The sequence below is a fragment of the Ptychodera flava genome, chromosome 17, assembly GCF_041260155.1.
Source record: "Ptychodera flava strain L36383 chromosome 17, AS_Pfla_20210202, whole genome shotgun sequence".
Classification (NCBI taxonomy): domain Eukaryota; kingdom Metazoa; phylum Hemichordata; class Enteropneusta; family Ptychoderidae; genus Ptychodera; species Ptychodera flava.
Window position 1 is genome coordinate 12,107,073 of NC_091944.1, and position 20,820 is coordinate 12,127,892.

At 37.1% G+C, this 20,820-nt stretch overlaps 2 protein-coding genes across 2 annotated transcripts in view; one reads left to right on the forward strand and one right to left on the reverse strand.

Moving 5' to 3' along the window:
• Positions 1-2,503: 2,503 nt before the first annotated feature.
• Positions 2,504-20,820, forward strand: part of LOC139115444 (uncharacterized) — a 55,027-nt gene continuing 36,710 nt past the window's right edge. The window contains exon 1 of the mRNA XM_070677556.1: positions 2,504-2,619. The gene's annotated coding sequence lies outside the window, so the exon portion shown is untranslated. The remainder of the gene's footprint in view (positions 2,620-20,820) is intronic.
• LOC139115443 (uncharacterized) lies at positions 5,917-14,396 on the reverse strand. The gene is made up of 6 exons (XM_070677553.1): positions 14,041-14,396; positions 13,021-13,314; positions 10,801-11,097; positions 10,576-10,667; positions 7,159-7,537; positions 5,917-6,389 (listed from the first exon to the last, which is right to left on the reverse strand). Exons 1-6 carry the CDS (start codon positions 14,315-14,317, stop codon positions 6,127-6,129), a joined length of 1,602 nt encoding a protein of 533 aa, XP_070533654.1. The 5' UTR covers positions 14,318-14,396; the 3' UTR covers positions 5,917-6,126.

Here is a 20,820-nt window from a genome sequence, read left to right on the forward strand (position 1 = left end):
ATTTAATTGCTAATTTATGATACCTCAGAGCCATAAACGAACTCGATGTAAGGATACGGTTGTGACTCGGTCGTCATATATATGTTGTATCGAAGTTTGTGTCAAAAAGGCAAAGCAATTGTCGTGTTAAGCTCTTAGAATCTAACAAATGAACAGCGTAAAGTTGAATTTCAGGTTTACGTGTTTAAGCATTGAAGAAATAACATACTATATAACACGTGCACTTCTTAGCTTGCATCCCTTTTAGTGAATTATGCTGATTCTGCAAAGTCGCTTGATTAAGATACTGATAATTTAAAAGTTCGGTAAATTTGCTACGGTTAGGATGTCTTTCGCTTGATTCACATATGGCTATTGGAAAGAAATATGCGTACGCAAAAAGCCTGCAGCTTATTTTAATTCTTTACATTAGTAGCAGTAATGTCAAGATGGCTGGCTCTTTGGGCAAGAATATTTTATGGCGAATCTTTTTTTACTGCTAAACAGTACAAGAGTAGAAATGAAGACCAGATTTCAAAGGCAATCGAACAGCTAGCAAACATGAAAATAGAGTAAATATATCAGAGTGAATAAGTATTTGAAGTTATTTTTACGTAAGGTAAATTGTCATCATGATCATGTAAATACATTAATAGAAGAATCTAAAGAAAAGTTTTGCTTTTAATTTCCTGTCAGAATGGTTCATATATCATGTCGAAATCGATAACTCTTTGTGATATATCTTGCTGGATATATGAGTCAAAACAGGCTGTAATGACAGGGACGCTTAAGGTGAAGTACTACGAATTACGTCAAAATTAGGTTGTGGTGTCATTTTCTGGAAACTTTGCGCAAATATTCTTGGAAGTTTTGTAAGTGCAAGAATGAAATAAAAAATGGGGGTCACCACGCTCGTTTCCATGGAAACGGACGTTAAAATGGCGTCGTTAGAAATAAATAAAAATGACATAATTCACTTAAACTAAAGAAAGCAATTATAAAACGCTTAGCAAATGAGTTAATTTTAATAAATACCAAGACTTAAGATCCATATCTATCGCATGTATAGTTTTCATGATGTTTGTGAAGAAATTTTAACATAGTATCGATTACAAAATGACGATATCGAAATTATATCACTACATAATTTCGAATTTTCTTCCTGTCGCTTTGAATGGTGTCATTTGACCAAAACTTGGCGAATAAACTCCTGACATAATACCATTTAGTTTACAATTTGAATAAAAGGGTGTCACCACGCTACTTTTTACAATATCTCCAGGTGAATGGGTAATATGCGCCATGTAATGGAGAGAAATGTTAATTTTTCGCTCATATTGAATAAAAACCAGCTTCCTAGGGGTCAAAATATGACAGGGTTGTAGGTCACATGTATTTCTAAGAGATTGGGTCAAAAAATTAGGTAAAAGTGCAATTTCAACAATGACAGGTGATGTTAAATACATGCGCTTCAAAATAACTCATTTGCGGCAGGCTGGAGTTAAATCTGCGCAGAAACGTTTTTAAACCGCGTGCGCGTCCGAATTCGTCGCACTAGGCCTTGTGGCTTCAATTTTACAGTCAGGATATTCCACCCTATCACCATATCACGATAGAGCTATTGTTAAACAAAAGCAAAAGTTAACATTGTAACAAATATTGGCATATTTGTTTACAAGCTTTTAGGGCTTATTTTCAGCTAACCAGCTACTATGCATTGTTCGAATGTCACATGACTGGGGACTCCTTTTAATCGGTGACAAAAGACCCAATTGCAATAGTTCACAGTGGTACACCAGACATGATAGTTTAGAGTAAAAACTAAAGACATGACATCTATAAAATCTTCTGCTACAATACTTTTAGTTCAGTTGACCGCTAAATATCACACTGTTTGAAAACGTTGCGCTTCTGCTAGTCATCACCCAGGCACTGTGTTTCTCGCTTTATATTGCAGTATGAAATACCTTGCTCTGTCAGTTTGGAAACTTTGGAAAAGGCGGAGGTCACATTTCACACACTTTAGAAAGGATGTGGGACATATTTCGTATAACGGGCATGCAATTACTTTCGCAGCTGAACAACTCCTATGGAATTACTGAGGACCTGTTTAAGGTAGTATGCACCTCGAAAGTGAAAGACTTAAACTTTTGCTCTAACTTTCCTCAAGGAATCTTTCAATCATTCTCTTTCAAAATCAAGAATAAAAATAGGGGGGTCACCGTGCAAATTTTGGTACTAGAGAAACAAATTACCCAAGATTTACCGATATTAGAAATTCAAAATGGCCGCCATCCCTGTGTTAACTCTATGGAGAAAAATAAAATTTTCGAATTTCGAAAAACTAAGACTGTGAAAAGTTTTTTTTCACCAAGAGCTTTAAAATGAACCCCCACAAGTGGTATATCAGAAGAGAATTGTAAAAGTTTGAGAGTCCGAATGTCTGTCCCCGAGGTGCGTTCTACCTGTTTAAGCTGCGTAAAGTACTATTCACGCGTCGTACAAAGTGCAAAATTCAGGGTCAAACGTTTACTTTATAGGTCAGGCGAATGTTGTCTTGCATGGATGTTAAGGTTTCATCGATTGGCGTTCGGGAAGGTGCCTTGAATTTGTCCTTCTTCGGATGTATGTCAATGAGTGGTGAGTTTTTACATCTCATCTTGCAGTTCACCATTAAGACATATTTAATCATACAACAGTCCTTAGGAGCTGACTGTTTATATACGGCGACATTAATACCGCCATTTTGACTTGTGATGTTGTTTGGGACAACCGTTGTGTTCCTGTGTCTCCCTCTGTGCAGTAGTAAATACACTGTAGCTATATTGAGCGCAGTAACATTTTTATATGTATATGTGTAGATCAAAAATAGTACGAGGAGATTGCATGTGGTTGGTGTTTCTTAGCGAGAAGGAGGCCGTGGCATGAATCCATAACACTTTTGATCAATACTCTTGATGTGATCTTGCATATGGATATCTCTTCTCTTGGACTTTGCTCTGTGAATAGGTAATGAGCGTATCAACACGTTAGATATAGAGAGGTGTAGGTCATGTAAATTGAAGAGATTGAAGATATTTGATTCTTTTTTAAAGAGATGACTTAGAGCCATGAATTTTTTTAATAAGGCGTTACTTGTATGATCCGCATCTTACTATCTCTTCATAGTGTCTCGTGACACAAGTTGTCTTTGGCTTGTTATCATGTTCAGAGATCACAGGTTGGCTTACAGTTCTTGTTTACAGGACACATCTTTTTCAGGCTTACCGTCCGGGAAAATAGTTTCATTAATTTGCAATAACTTACAGGAAGTAGGTACTAATTACTCAATCACAAAACGATATGTTTGCTTTGAAATTCAGTCCTCACTTTTTATTCTCCAATGAGCATGATAACAAAAACGTTAACTTTTTGCTCAATCCATGCAGGACAAATACAAGACAATACGACCTCAAAGGGAAGCTTGAGATATTTTGTGTGAGCAAAAAACAATTTAACCACATAGACCTTTGTCGTAAGTTGGCACAGGGACAGTTGAAGCCACAGAGCTATCCGATGGTCGAATAAGTCATCACAATAATACACAGAAATGAATTATAAACTTACATTTGAACTTGTCCGAGATTCATTCTATAGTACACAAGATGCTTCGCATAACTCTGCTGAATAAATCAGTTCCCGATTATGTTGTGTAAGAGCTTTGTGCGTTACCGAAATGATTTAGTCTAGCAAAGCGTCGCATCCAAAATTGCTGAAGTGCATTGACAAGATAGGTTAAAATGTGAAATTTGACGCCAACATTGATATCCAAAGAGAAAATGCATTTATTTTCACAGTTTTCTTTGTAAATTGTATTGTCGGTTCGCGAGTCATTTTTGTCAGCAAGATATCTCTGAGTCACAAAATGGTCATCCAACCTGAAATATAAAGCAAGTTGACTACAAATTTGCACATTCCCAATACAGCAATTTAAGGGTAAACCGTTTTGCAAAATTAGCTTGGAGACCATGACATGATTAAGCCATTTATGATTGTTGTACATTGTTTCTAATTTACAGAAATAGTTGGGGATTTGGAATTTTCTCTCCATTCCCTTCCAGGATAAAATTTAGCAGTTGGTAAAAATGAAAAAGAAAACTGATCAAATAAATAATTTTTGTTCCATGGCATCTCAAGTGTCTTAGTCGGGTCTATGGTCATTGGTACTGGGTGGAGTTCATATAAATATGGTTAGAAATCAAATTGAAACTTCCACACCTTGACATTCATTCATTTATTCTGCTTCAGTTCTGGAAAAAGCGTATCAAGCAACAAATGATTTTCATCAACTATTTAAATCTAGGCGTTCCTACACATCCAATTAGACGTATATTTGTAAATTTGGTGTTTCTGGATACATTAATATATTTCTGGTATCAATGATACAACATTGAACAAAATTTCATTTGCCTGCATTTATTTGCCAAATACAATTTGTATTCATTCATGAATTTAGTATTTCAAATAACAAACTAAGCAGTTTGCGACATTTTTTTCTCACAATCTTATAACACAAGTAGTAGTACGAAAGCCAACTAGGGATGAGAAGTACGGCTTATTGCACGACGGTAGAATAATGCGTATACTATACAATGTATCGATCCCCGCGCCGCCGGCCCGCCTAAGCTTAGCGTGCCGAACCACTGAACACGTACCTAATCAGGTCAACGGGTAAGGGTCAGAGCACCCACATAACTTATCCTTCACAAAATAAACACGGACAAAGGGTCGAGTTCAGCGGGCTTACCATGTCATGCATACTTGATGGGCCTTTATATAAATGGGATCCCAAAAACTAATTTCTTGGAAGGCATTTTTTCTCTCTTTCGTACATGTCGAGCTATCACAGTCCCTGGCCAGCCGGCCTTACAAATGCAGTCAGCGAAAGTTCTTTGACCTTACATACCGGAGGGAAAACTACCCGCGGAAGTCGCAGAGAGGGTATTTCTTCACTATCTCACGTTTGCGTCACAGGAGTATAATAATTTTGGACCAGTATGAGTGACCTTGTAAGTGTCTAAACCTTGAAGTATCGTAGATTCGCCCGATTCCGGCCGATTTTCACCGAAAGGTCGTCTTTTATCAAACAAACCCAAAATTTTGGCAAGGATTGAACGCCAGCAAGGGGTGACTCACCCCGCTGACATAGCTTGGTCACTGTTGACTGTATTTACAATCACGGTTCTCAGTTTTCAATCAATGATTGTCATCACCATCGAAAAAGTTACAATGATATAGGAAAATAAACATAATAAAATGTTAAAGTAACGACCAGCTGATCTGACACAATCGTTTAAAAGATCTACACAGCACAAAGTTTTTTCTTGGTACGTTTATTCAACACAGAAAAAGTCTATTTTCAACCTAATTGACAGTACTAAATGGATATTATAGTATTAAACTGTGATGTATTCTGACCTATCTCATTCTCTCCGTGAACTCTATTTGCAACTGAATACATCACTTTGTTATCGATCGCCGCTACATCTTGACAGAATATGCTCTTACCTGCTTAAACTTTTGATATGGAAGGTTCAATAACGGTCACTAAATAAAGGGACTGTGGTTAAATGTTTTCAAAACTCAATCATAACATTCTTGTGTTGCATACAGATAAAAGCAGTAAAACATGCAACTTTGTTGTTTCAAAGTTGTAATGTACCCAAGTGCGAAACACGACCCAAACAACAAACATTTCCTGACTGCACTAGCTAATAACTGAAAACGGAAGGCGTGGAGAACTGGTTAAAATGTTTTTGAAATGACCATCAGTTGCAGCATACATGCATACACGTGATCCGACTTAAAGAAAAAAAATTAAATTACTTAATATTGGGTTCTTTTTCTTCTAATAAAAACATATATGTAACATCTCATCAGAAAAATCATACATTAAGATAATGCACAATGTCAAAAGGTGCAAAAGTGGCCATATTGCCATTTCGATATAAGTGTAAATGAAAATAAAGAAAAACAGCACTAGACTAACAGCTAATTTTTTTCATTAGGAAGGTATCCTTTCCTTTGCTCAACATTTAAGGCCTGCTTTCATTATTGTAAAATCAAAGCAAAACCATTGTTTTATTACGAAGCTTTACTTGCAGAGATTTACTTTAATTCCACATGTTGTTTCGACATTGACCTCTTTGACCTCGATAATATGGACCGTAACATACACAGCACATATTCATCCCTATCTCTTCCTCCTTGCTGACTTGATGCAGGTCCTTCCTGGATATTACTCAGTGGATAAATGGCATTTTCATCGATGTTGGCTGCACTTGAAAGGGCTGTAACTTGTTTTCGTATTTCCTCTTCGTCATTCAGCTTGTCAATATGTGTAATAATGCCAAAGACTGGGATTCCTCTTCCTGTATTTAATAAAAATCATACTTTAGTAGATATACAGTGTGCTCAGCCTGAAACTGTAACCAATCCAAACAGGGCACAGTCATAGTTTACAAAAATGCGATGCCCGCCTTAGACAGCAATTTTGGAAGATAAATTCGATGGTATAGTAAATGTGATTGTCTAACTCGAATGTAGGAAGATTTTTTCGAAAACAAGTTTTAGGATGGCTGCCTACACTTTTGCTGAGCCTAAAACTCAAGATCATGTCCCGCTGCTATTACGATAAAAATGAAAAATATAAAGTAAAGAAAATCTGTTAAAGGATATGAAAAGACATACAATGCAAAAGGTACTAAAGAGTTCAAAAAACATATTTTGCGGTGCAATGTATTTTCTTGGACTCTTAAGCTACTTAGCGCCTCGAAATTTAAACACCAATAGCTTTCGCTTAAACTTTCCTTAAGGTATGTTTAAACAATTCCCTTTCGAAATCAAGAATTATAAAAAAACTAGGGGTCACCGTGGAACGTGAGAAACTAATTAAAATGTATCCATGTACATGTAAAATTTAAAATTGCCGCAACCCCTGCGTTAACTCATGGGGTAAAATAACGTTTTTCACAAAAACAAACCGATAAAAAATTTATTTACTCTATGAGTCTCCAACAGTGGTAGACAAAATAAGTACTGTAAAAGTTTAGGTGTACAAATATCTGTTCGAGAGGAGCATTCCACCTTTAACCTAAAATATAAGATATGTAAATGCAAACCTTCGATTATTTGACTCACCTTTTGACATGGCGACATCAGAAACTGTACTGGTAAGGCGGTCTATTGTAGCATTACCATTGTGAACAATAACGATGGCGTCAACCTTGCCAATGTGCTTACTCGTGCTGTATCTGTACCATCCCGTAAATATATTTGAATTATCCCAGTAGGTCGTAGGCAAGTCTTCGGGGAAATTCCCGTTTATTATCCAAGTTGTTAGTTTTCTTAATTTTACCTTCCCGTCTTCAGTGTCAGACACCGGTAAACCACCTCCGGGAATGTCTATAAGATGAAATAACTTGTTCCGAACTTTGAAAGCATGAGGTGAAACTACTTGTGTACCTGCAGCTTGTCCTCCGGAAGTTTCTGCGATGGAATCTTGAACACCAGGAAATGCCTACGAAAAATATTATCAAACTAAATATACTGCAGGAATCACTTTTGTACCAGACATATCAATAACCCCTTGGCCATGCAGTGCACGTTACACAGTAGCAGAACACATACAAATAGACGTGCATTCCAGTTTTTGTTCGTATAGTTTGTATCTTTGGAGAGCCAAACGTGCAGCTTACTGTCTTGCCGTTCTCAATAATACTTTCAACATCATTATCCTAAATCTACGCCATTTTTTTCTTTGGAAATGTTTTCATCTAAAATGGGATTGTGAATACGTTTGATTGGAACAACATTCAGTGTTTTTTCACGACATAAAGTATCGTGAAGTAGAATTCGATGTAATTTATTTATTAGAAGAAATTTACTACTCACTAGATTAAAACCATTGGTTTTTTTACTTCTATTTCTTACTAAAACAATTTGAGGGATGCTTCGTTTTCTTTGCCCTAAGTGTGTTTTACAGGTAACAATTCTTGGCATTTTTTACAAATATGTACTGGAGAAACGCCGACACAATTGACTTATTAGTCGCGCCAGCGGCTTACTGACTACGCATGCGCTTATTCAATATACTATGCGAGTAACCGGAAGTGTACCCTTCTTTCATGGGCGCCGCCATGTTTTTTTTTGAGTACTCGTAAATAAACAAATACGAAACAAATTACTATTATTTAACATGCCTTTTATAAAATATACCTCTTTTATAAGCCAGTAAATGTTATTATGCACCTTGTCGCTGATACAGAATATCGTTAATATAGATAAAGGGAGAAAACTGTCGTGCATATGAACGGGGGCATACGCAAAGAATGCTGGGATTGAATTATAGAAGAGCGCCCCCTGTGTCAATAATTAGATTCAAAAATTGCCGGTTTTTAGACGGAACGCTATAGTTTTCAGCTTGCAAGTGGAAGGTGGGCAGTGCAGTTACCATTGCAATGATAATGATTGCATAATACGTCCCTTGTTTAACGCAATAGGCTGTTATCATTGTAAAAATTGCCAATTTTGCCAAAATTTTTACACGCTACAGAAAATCTATACCTGCCCTGCTGCAGGGTTTGACGTCGTGTAGGCCTACGTACGTGAACTGCTTTCATCATAGGGAAAGTGGGCATAGTTGTCATATAAACGTTTATGAAGTAACAATTACAGTTTATCATGAATCAATACAAATAACATTGCCAATCTTAACCCCTGGCGCGACACCAAGGGCTGAGCCCTATATAATATTAACTACAGCAAAAAACAGGATGGTTGGACAGTCTCATATACATTACGTTTACTTTTTTGTAAGTGGCGCACAAGGTTTGTTGATAACATTGTAGATAAGAAGAACCGACTCATTTGAGTGTCTGGATAGAACACACAAGAGAATTGCTAAAGTACTAAGCTACTGTAGTGAACTGCAATAAAACTGCTCACACTAATTAGTTTCAGCTGTTGCCAGCTGACAAAGTAGACAACATTGTATGTCCCATGCAGACAGTTTGTCTGGGGAAGTTGAAATAAAAAAATTTGTACATGGACCAGTGCATGGTAATGTTACACTGTATCTGAATCTTGAACACAGGGTGCCAATCTCAAACTCTCATTTACAACCCCAGACAGAGCTAGTTTTGCCTTTGGACAAGCAGAATTTTGTGTCTGTATCAAGTAACCTTGGTCAACACTAAAGTGGCCACAGGTGAAACAGAAACTGCCCAGTTATAACACACTACACGCCAATCTGCCAGCTGGCTACAGCTGAAACTAATTAGTGTGAGCAGTTTTATTGCAGTTCACTGCAGTAGCTTAGTAATTTAGCAATTCCCTTGTGTGTTCTATCCAGACACTCAAATGAGTCGGTTCTTCTTATCTACAATGTTATCTACAAAACTTGTGTGCCACGTACAAAAAAGTAAACGTAATGTATATGAGACTGTCCAACCATCCTGTTTTTTGCTGTATGTATTATTGCTGCAAATATGTCTCAGATCACTTAAAGAGGCACTCCCATTGTGTAACATTTTTAAAACACATTGTTTTAATGCCAACGGTCGATATTTGACGTGGCGACTGCGCGCGGATCGCGAGATATCGATAAAAATATGTCATTTCCCGAGCGTATTTTTCACATCCCGAAGTTTTACGATCGTTTCTGATTATGACGCGAAATCCACCGAAGGTTTGTTGTTGTGCTGATTGACGATATTCTAGGGAGTCCATAATAAGTTCGAACGACGCAATTGTACCTCCCACTGCGAAGACTTTATATACAGCATTATGCCTTTACCACAGGTCAGTTTTTGAAAACTTCTTCTTAGCTTTGTCGTTGTCATTATTCTAAATCAGTTGTATTATATTTTTAACCAATACCACATAAACATAAGTTTTAACGTGTTAAATATTAGCCGCCTCCGATGACTACATTTTGTCGTCTGCCACACAGTAACTTACGTGTGGTTCGCCGCGCGCGTGGTATGCGTCTATGCATACTAGGCGGTGGCCGCTATGTACAGCCGCACGTAACTGGGCTAGTAACCTATGCGAATTCTGGTGGAATCAGCAGAAATTTTTTTTTTCGTTTTATCACCAAGTCAGTAAGACTCAGCTTTCTCCCACGGGGCATGACCGATCACCGAGGCAAGTGGTACTGTGGCGTACAGCAGCATTAGTGTAGACTCGTACTCCATAGCTTAGTTGACAATGGCCCCAGTGCCGAACGTTCGATGTTCGGAAGCTGAATTTAGGTGAGCCACCGGAATTCAAACTTTTACTTTTTTGAAGACGTGTTTTTATCGATATCTTGCGATCCGCGCGCAGTCGCCACGTCAAATATCGACCGTTGGCACTAAAAAAAATGTGTTTTAAAATGTTACCAAATGGGAGTGCCACTTTAATGAATAGATATAAATGACGACGTAAGATAACATTAGCGTGAGCATTCGTTTTGTGAAGATATGAGCGTTACAAATATACTGAAAGCCTATGTATAACATTAAACCATTGCTTAACAATATCTATTAATTTATGGTATATTAATTTGTTAATTACCCTGGCTATTGTATTGATTGTTGATGACTTGCCGTGACCAACCGCGCCGAAAATAGCAATCTTCTGACCTACGCACAGTTCGGCTAACTCCTCTGAAAAGGAAATGCAAATACATCATGTATAAAGTTTGCAATCAGAGGGACAATATTGTATTATCAGAAAACAATGACTGACGAAGTTCAAAGCAATGCTTTACATGTGAAATATCGCAGAGTAAACACTGACCAATTGACGGTGGTTTTCTTCTTTCTACAATCTCGAATTGTAGGTTTTCGTCCTTCAATTCTCCGAGCTTCTGGAACGAATTCAAAATCCCAACAAACGCTCCTTTCTTGGAAGGTATAGGTGAAAGAATTATTTCCTTTGATCGATCCGAAATTGCGTCTTTTGCTTCAGGGGGCAGTTGGAATTGGTCGATGTTTTCCTTGATCAATTCAACCATGTTATGTACCTTATCATTCTCTCGACATTTAAATTGGACAGTGATGGAAGATTCCTTAGAAGTCACTGACAGCATAATAGCTGTAAAAGGATGAAAAAACTTTTGATTACTGATTGAGAATTATGTTTATTGGGCATAATGGATTAGACTGCAAGAAAAGAGATGTTTGCTTCATTTAATGTTATGTTAATGCAGATAATTTTTATTTCATGGCAATATTAGGTTTCAAATGTATGAATGGTTCTGGACCACACTATTTATCTATTTATTCACTCTACAAGGTAATGTTCATGATTACTATACATGCTCTTCATCTCGTCAGGACTATTGAGTTCCTATATGTCTTTAACGTTAGACAACTTTGTTTTCATTTCCGTACCACTAACGTTTTGAATCCATTACCTACTGATATCAAACAATTATCCAACCTGAGTAAATTGAAAGATTAGACAGGTTTGGCTACACGTTTTACGTGAACGTGAACGCGTAACGTCACGAATTTCTGCGATGATGTCATCAACTTGTGCGTACGTTCTCCACGTCGCGTATTTCCGTCGAGACAGCTGTTTTTTAATCTATAAACGTGTACATTTATCCTCATCTGTAGGTATCAAAACATGATATAAATTATTCATGCAGTTTGTTAGGTGGATATATGATAGTGATATCCTAAAAGATATTCATGTATTTTCGTTATTTTTTATGTGCAATTTCTTCGTCGATTCGCCGCATACCGGAAAACTATTGAGCTATCCCTGTGATGCGGTAATAAGACTACGGGGACCAAAGCCGAGCCGAATCATTTCTTGAGCGTGCCACACGAACGGGTGAGGTAACGCGTAGCCAAACGGGTTATTAGAGAGGTTAAGATTTCATACGGGAACGGAACGCGAACGGATACGTCATCACTTTCTGCGCGCTCTCATCATGTTCTGATGATGTCACACGTTCTCTTGTCGTTTGGCAGTCGTTTTCTACGTGAAACTGCCACTTTTCTCGTACACCTTTTCCGAGAGCGATTTTCACGCTCGCTTCGCCATAGACTTAATATTCAAAGCTGACATTCCTTACGTTTTGTATTGTTGGTCTTGGTTTTATCGATCGCTGTCTGATTTTGAGATATTTTAGGTAACAAAAAGGAAAAAGTAGCCTACCTCCTGCACTCGCAGACGACGGCACACGCGCGGCAGACGTCGTTACTCTGCACTGCCGATAACATTTAGTCTAGACTGAAATTAACATTGTCATTTGTTAATACCTCCGTGGTTTTACACGGTTTTCCAAACGCAAAGTAAAATTTCAGTATTTTCAAGTTTTTATCTCTGTGTTCTATTAATCTGATATCAAAGCAAAATTCTTTAGATAATGCGACTGTGTGGGTCGGGTGTGTGAGTCGGCACGCATACGTCTTAATCTAGACATGCTTCAAGTCTATAAAATCAAAACAGAGCGAATTGAATGTATAAACTTCAGTAGACTGTCGCATTAGTGATAGGCTGTTACGTAGATCGTTAGGTGAACACAGACATGTGAACCTTGCTCGGCTAGCCAGTTACTGCTGCCGTGGAAAGCAAAGCGACGGGGCCGGTCAAGTCTTAATCCGAATCTGTGCAGAACGTTACGCGTACGGAACGCGTAGCCACTCTACGTTACGTTCTCGCTACGGATGAAATCTTAACCTCTCTATTGCCGAGAACGTGTACGCGAACGTCAACGTGGATTCTACGCGTAACGTTCACGTAAAACGTGTAGGCAAACCTGTCTCATATTTCAAAGGCAACCTACCAGAATTAAGCCAGTCTATAAAACTGTAAATGGATATAAAAAACTATCAACCAGGATCGTGAGGATTTTTTCTTGAAAGAAAAAAAAAAAATCTTTGAGTTTGCCAACAGTTTACATTGACATGGTTATGCTTTTATGTAATTTCCTTACTATAGTTATTTATTTTCACAGTTTCTTGTACATAATCGTTTCAGCAATTTTCAACAGTAAATACTTACGCTTTCCAAGCCTTTTCATATCTGCTGTCACAACTTCAAATTCTATGATTCCATCGGCGATCTGAGCGACACGCGTCATAGGTGAGATGGGTTGGTATTCATCATTGCCGGTGCTTCTCAACAGCCTGATTTCATTTCCGGGAGCTTTGATGCTTTCTAGGTCTTCTTCAGAAAGTCGGAATTTGTCAAGATTATCGAGAATTATCTCCACAAAGTCACAAGCATCCTTTGAACTCTCGATTTGTAATTTTGTTGGATTTACCGAATCTTTATATTTCACAGGAATGTTGGCATCTGTTAAGTAGAATGATTTATTATCAGTGAGCTGAGCGGATGAGATAAAATTGCCATAAAAGAATTACTATTATTAAGAAAATGCGTATTTTCATATAATAGAAGATGATAAAATTTGGCTGAATTAAACTATTAACGACACTTTTCAGAAAAAAGGAAGTGCGCTTACACATTTCATCTGTACAGTTTCTCCTCATTACACTAATTAAAAAAAATCATACGCATGAAACAAGTCTTTGAAAAGAACAGCGTGCTTAAATCTCGAAATCATCGCGTTACGTTTGTGTTTAACGAAGAAAAAAGCTATGCGCGTGTTATTAATATAGTAAGCACCCGCCTATGTATTTTGGGTTTCTCTTATTGAGTTGACTGAGCCATCACAGTAATAGTTCTATTTTTAGAGGGTATTGCAACCCAGGTACACCTATCTATAAGTCAAGCAAATATCTCGTTAAGACGTTTTCTACATTTAATTTTATTTTAATTTTATTTTTAATTCAACTTTAACGTTCAATGACTCAGCAAGAACAAAATGAACAAAACCAAAAAATACATGAGTGGGTGTCAGTATTGATAGATAATATGTAATGCGATTATTTTCAGACAGTCTTCTGTATCAGTTATACGTTTGCGGTTAACCATATGCTGATCTTTTTCTAATTTTTTTTTCATTTTACATAAATCAATTTATGCCATACTGAAAAGCAAAGTCAAATAAGTACTTACATTCAGTTGGATGGTTATCGAATTCGACTTCCCGGCTTTTTAGGACTCCTATCTCCTCTCCGAAGTGGAAACTTTTTTTGCTTCCGTCTTCACTGCGAATGAAAATCTCAATCTTATTCAACTTAATGTCTTTTTCTTCAAGGTCAAACTGGTCCGCTTTACTTTTTATATCATTTGCAAGGTCAAATATTGTGTCTGAGGCACTACATTTGAAGGGCAGAGCATTTCCGCCCCGAGAATATTTAACCATAACTGTTATGAGTTCGCCACTCGACATTTTGTCACTGTTTTTCTCACTGTCGATATTACCTGTACAGACTGACTGGTGCTACGACATGTACACACTGACGGACCGCTTTGTCGGAGTCAGATTAAGTACTGATATTTAACTAACTCAACAAAAATTAACTCAGCGTAGAGCTACAGTTGTGATTAGGTCGCTATTTACATACGGTGTGTATAGTTTGTTTTATAGTTCAATAAGGGCACATATCTGTCAAATATGCCAGGTGTGTAGGTTTAGGTGTGTAGGCACTGTAAATAGGAAATAGTGGGACATTTGCCAGCAAAATCAGTAACAGTAACAGACTTAGCTAAGTGGGCCGTAACAAGATAGAATGAATTTCATTTTTTTACAGATAAGAATGGCCAGTCGTACAGTCGACATCTTGCCTGAAATCATATAATGTCGCTTAGGTGAGAAATTCTGGACTATTCAATCATCTCAGAGAATAAAGAATGGGACCAATTATCGTTGGCACTGTCTTACCAAACCAAAAAGTATATTTTTACATAATAAGTAACATTCACCTCGGGGACAGATATTTGGACTGTTAAACTTGTACAACTGTACATTCTTTCGGCCTGCCCCGTGTCGGGACACATTTTGAAGTCAACTGGGTAAATACAATTTCACCGGCATAGTTTTGAGATAGTCGCGAATTCTACATTCCCCTACAGAGATAACACAGAGATGACGGGCATTTCGAATTCTAAATCGGTAATTGTTTCTTTATGATACAAATATTTTCACGGTGATCCACGATTTTTCATCTTGATTTGAAATAAAATGGTTGAAAGTTTGCTTAAGGAAAGTTTGAGCCAACGTTTAAATCTTTCACTTTCGGGGTGCGAACAAGTGCTTTCACTGTAATCGTAGCTCACAGTGTTACATGCAGCAACCGTCGGCGTCCAGCAAAATGTCATTGCGCTTTGTAACGCCATACGATGATAAATCATGATTGTATAAACATACCAGTATAGTTTTATGTCCGTATCCAATGAGTAGAAACTGTAGCTACCCATTCATTGGTCCAACCCAAACAATAAACTACATTCATGCGACTGCCAAAATTATGTCACCTCGACGAGAATCTTTTAAGCTATCATTAAAGTGAAATTGACTTCGTAACAAACTAGTTTGCTCGCTGGCAGAAACGCAATTCCCCATGTAATTGTATTAAATTGAAGAACCCAAATGGGACTTTTTCCACGTCTGATCAGAAAGATCCAAATAATCTTATGATATATACAATTGATATAATAGTGTAGTGTAGTGTACCTCCCAAGAAAAATCCCAAAAAATACAACATAATGATGACAGCATCAGCACAAAGTATTTAGTGGAAAATAGGGAAATGCTTCCTTACCGGTTTGTTTCTCAGTCATCCGAATGTTCACACACATTTAAGAAGCGCATACAAGTCGACTGTGACTCCAATAATCATTAAATTTAAAAACATATAAATCACTTATTATGACACAATAACACTTTTATATTCTTTTAACGTATTGGTATGTGAATGTGGTATTTTATTGAAATTTATGTAAATCAAAATTATAGCAAACAATGAACTTTCGTAAAAAAGTTAAATACGAAGTGAAATTATAGCCGACTTTTCAATAATAACAACAGGCTATGGCTGACCAACAATTTCTTTAATGAAGATACTTCGAGAAGTGAGTCTACAATAAGTGGTAAAATATAGCGTACAGGGAAATTATCAAAGCTGATAATCAATGGCACTGTACTACGTCTTGTACACTCAACAGAAGGTACTCTATGCAGGTCTTTGTCTTCCTGATTTTATATTAGTGTATGAGAAAACTCACTCTTTCTTACTGTCGCTTCAAAATATGTAAATGTTTATCAAGATTCTCCTGTCGTCTATTCTTAGCTCTCAATGTCACCAGAAGTTGAAGGAAGGGTGGTAGGGTTATGTTTTTTTTTTTCAAATTATGACGGGAGTTCTCATATTGGAGCCGAGAGTCAAAGTTTTGATAGCAGGCAAGCCATTTTTTCGGGGACCACCTCTCTCGTATGTAACTAATAAAGGCTTGCTAGTGACACATAAAGTATTATTCACCCGAAGTTCAAAGTGCAAAGTTCAGTGACTAACGTTCACATGATATGCCAGGTCAATCGGGTTGACTTGCATTGAAATTAAGTATTCGTCGATTGTCGGGAATTTCGTCCTTCTCTGCATGCGTGTCAATATCTGGTGAGCTATTTTTTTACGTTTTGTAGTGCAGTGCATAAGTAAGTTTTGATCTTATATCTAGCCCCAATGAGCTTAGTATTTACTTCCTTTTTATGTAAAGGCAAATTTGAAACCTCCATTTTAACTTGTAAGGGACTGGGCAGCCGTTGTGTTTCTGTGTCTGCGGCTGTGTATTTGTGAATAGCAAAATGTTTGATAGATAGGTGTAGCTAATAAATACGAAGAGATCGATGAGGATTGGTGTTTGTTTGCGAGAAGAAGGCCATGACTTAAATCCATGACAATACGCTTGCTGTGATCTTTCATATGGCTATCTCTAACTTTGTGTTTTGGATTTGTGAACATTAGTATGTTTTTATGTGATTTGTATGTTGAGCATATCAAAAGGTTTGATATAGTTGTAGCTCATGTAACATGAGGAGATTGAAGTTGAATTTGATCAATGTGCTTGTGCATCTGACTATCTCTTCAAACGAGAAACTTCAAGTTGCTTTCTAGATAGAAACACCAGTTGTCTTCGGCTTTTTTCATGTTCTGAGATCACACATCAGCAGACGGTTCTTGTTTACAAGACACATCTTTGTCAGGAGTGGTATATATGAAAGGAGTTTGAATAACTCTGAGGAAGGGGATAGTTACTAAACGCCATAACAAAATGAAACTTTGGCTTTGAAATTCAAACCTCACTTTTCATGCTCAAACTGATTCAAATTAGAATTATGATAATAAACACCCTTAAATAGTTGCTTACTCCAGTAAACAAATGATAATACGACTTCAACTTTAACGACACAAACGTTTGTCATATGTTGGCCCGGGGACAGTTGTAGCCACAATATTAAGAGAAAATAAAGACATCTAATGGTCGAATAAGTAGGCACTACATGAAGTCATTGAGCCATTAGAGAAATACACAGAGATAAACTTTACATGTAATCTTCCTCGAGATGTATCATATACATAGTACACAAAATGCACTGAGATAAACTATACATGTGAACTTGTCCGAGATGTGTCATATATATAGTACACAATAAAATTACAATAATGCAGGCTATGAATGAAACAGTTAATACAAACCGTGTCTTTCAGTTGGAGAGCCTTGTCGTTTGAGGTCATGTTTACATTTTACATGATAATCTGCGACCGTTGCTCCAATCGCCGAAAGTTGTAGCTGTAAAACCAGTTGTCGCCTGCAGAATACATTCTATTACGGCTGACTTGCTATACGTGCTTAGTCGACAAAATACAGTATTTTCATCATCAGCACACACACTGACTTAGTCGTGTCCACAGTGTCATAGGGCAGACAACAGTATTAGCAGGGACGCACTAGCAAAATGATGTCAGTAAAAGCCTGTTAGCACTGTCTCATGTAAAAAGCAAAATCTGTCCGTGTTCCAAACCAAGAGTGTTTCACGGTGCTGGTATTTGATGAGGTGACTGATACAGACAGGTAATGTCCTCTTCAAGTCAACACAATGTGCCTTGCAAATTGAAATATTATAGTTTGATAAAAGTGTCTGAATTTTAGTTTAGCTTGCATGGTCGGCAAATTTAGGAAGCTTTAATTTTTTACGGCCTGGGGTCGGAGAAATGTGGGGGGTCACTCAAAAAATTGAAAACTTCAAGGGAGTTGCTCAATTGTGGAGAGGAAAAAGGGGTATTCCTCAATATTTTTGTACAAATAAATTGAAACACCTCTCAGATTGCACCATTACACACATCAATTTCCCAAAATGTTTAATGCGAGAGTGTGAGCCCCCTCTCGTGTTCTCCCCTTAGGGTGTTCTAACAGTTTTACAACTAAAGAAAAATTATTTTAATTTGTCTTTTAGTTGTAAAACTGCCTCTCAAATTGCGCCAGACTGCACCATTGCACAGATCAATTTCTCAATTTTTTTCACAGGATCTAGGACAAAAGTGAACTGTTGTGAATTAATCCGTTATCACAGAAACATATTTTAATATACTTCAATTCAATAACAATTTTGACATTTACCCATACCAAATTCAGGCGTTTCATTAGAACCTGGCAACTGGAGAAATGATACAAAAACGGACACAGATTTTCTATTCCTGCATATTCTTTTGTCTTCAATCTCTGGCGAATTGAGAAATGTTTTTCACAAAATGTATTTTCATTGTTTGGTCGTTCATATTGTGACTTAAACACTGATCATACAAAGAATGTAATAAAAATATCAGTGTTCAATGATATTTTCAAACACTTTTATTGTGTGCAAAATAAATTTAAACACCTTTCAGACTGCACCATTAAACATATTAATTCTCAAATTTTTCAACAGTCTTGAGATAACCAATGATAATCTAGCAGGGTACACAGGATTTAAAAGGTTTTTAACTATTGGTGTATTTTGTAAATTTTACAAATGCATGTTTTGGTATTTAACTTTTCTAAGTGGGGATGCAGTCAAAATTTTAGAGTTAGGGGGTTATAAAATACATCATGATCGGCGCGGGGGGGGGGGTGGAAGGTTACTCGCAATTACAAATTCCGATGAAATTCCTCCACCCAGACCGTAAATATAATGGCCCCCTTAATGCTATCTTTCTTCCCTCACTAACTCACTCACCCACATACTGAGAACAAATATGGCCTAAGTTCAGCACACGGTAATATTTCGGCCATTAAGAATATGTTTTCTTTCTGGTATTAATGTACATATTTTAAGGTAACTTTTCTTGAAGCCTAGGGATACATCCAAAAAAATATTACAACCAATGACTTTGATAGGAAATGTAAAAAAGTCAGAAAGGCAGGAGTGTGTAATGTCACACAAAGTAAGAAACACAAGCAAATATGTTTCATATTTAAACTGGTCTGTGACCTAGATCTAATGGCATGCAAATAAGTGAAATCACACTGTGTTTACAATTAGTCAAACCGCTAAAACATAAGTAATATCCCATGTATTGCTATTTTACCGTTCTCGGTCATGTGAAAGCTTTGAAACTGATTGTCTGTAAATTGACCTACTGGCTGGCGACTGTCAATATTTGCAATAAAGTCAAGTAGCTGTAGTCCACGCACTGGAAACAGTGGCAAGAAGACTCGACATAACTTCAGTTGACAGAATATAAGCAGTAGTGAATTAACCAATATAGCATAGTGATGACGCTGGCAAGGACGCAGTAGCAAGACGACATTAGATGAATTAATGAAAGTAATAACAGAGAGAGGACATGTCCGTGTAAGCCTTTTCTAGTCATTTTTTTGCTATAAAAAGTCCATCAAATTCATTTCAAACTTTGATGGTACCATGCTTGTAATCCGGATGCTAGTTTGTGACCATGCTCAAAAATGACAGACGTTGCTCTAGTCGTATACAAAGTTCATCAATTCAGTCCATGTCAATAAACAAGAACCGCATTGCACATTTAGCACATGTGCCAAATTTGACAGGTATCACTTCAAAAGTTAGTGAACTAAAACAGGCGATAATTCCACTAATCCAAATAAAGCAACGTCTACTAAACTGCTAAATAACGACCACCTGTAAATATAAAATCCATGCTATCAACGTGCACGTGCCTGCTCACTGCCTATGCACATGTGCACATCATAAATATTGCATACCTTACTGATGTAAGTGCAAATATGAGTTAACTAAAATTTCGTTATGCATTAGATACTCAAAGTTAATTAAATACATCTTATAAAAATAGAAAAATTAAAAAATACAATTTTTTCGAAAAAACTATTGATTGAAATGATTTCTGTATTATTAGTGATCAGAATGCCTCTCCTTTGCCATTCCAATTTCACTTTGAAATCCTACAGGACTAACTGAAACATAAAATGTGGCCTGGCAGAATTATGTCAAATCCACAGGTTCTCTGCTCGCCTGTGACATCTTTGATCTCCATAGAATGGACCGCAACATACACAGAACATATTCATCCCTGTCTCTTCCTCCTTGCTGACTTGATGCAGGTCCCTCCTGGATATTACTCAGTGGATAAATGTTACCCGCATCAATGTTGGCTGCAAGGGATAGGTATTCAATTTTGTCTTGTATTTCTGCATTATCCTTGAGCTTGTCGATATATGTGATAATTCCAAAAACAGGAATTCCTCGCCCTTAAATGAAAGAATATAATCAAAAATTATCGTTCTATTTGTGTTTCCTTGGGAAGGCATGAGGCATATGAAACGTGAATAAGATGGCGTCTCACGCTTAGCATCCTAACAAAATAACACATAAGAGTGCTTGTTTTTTTCAAGACATTTAAATACGTTTTGATCAGGTACAAC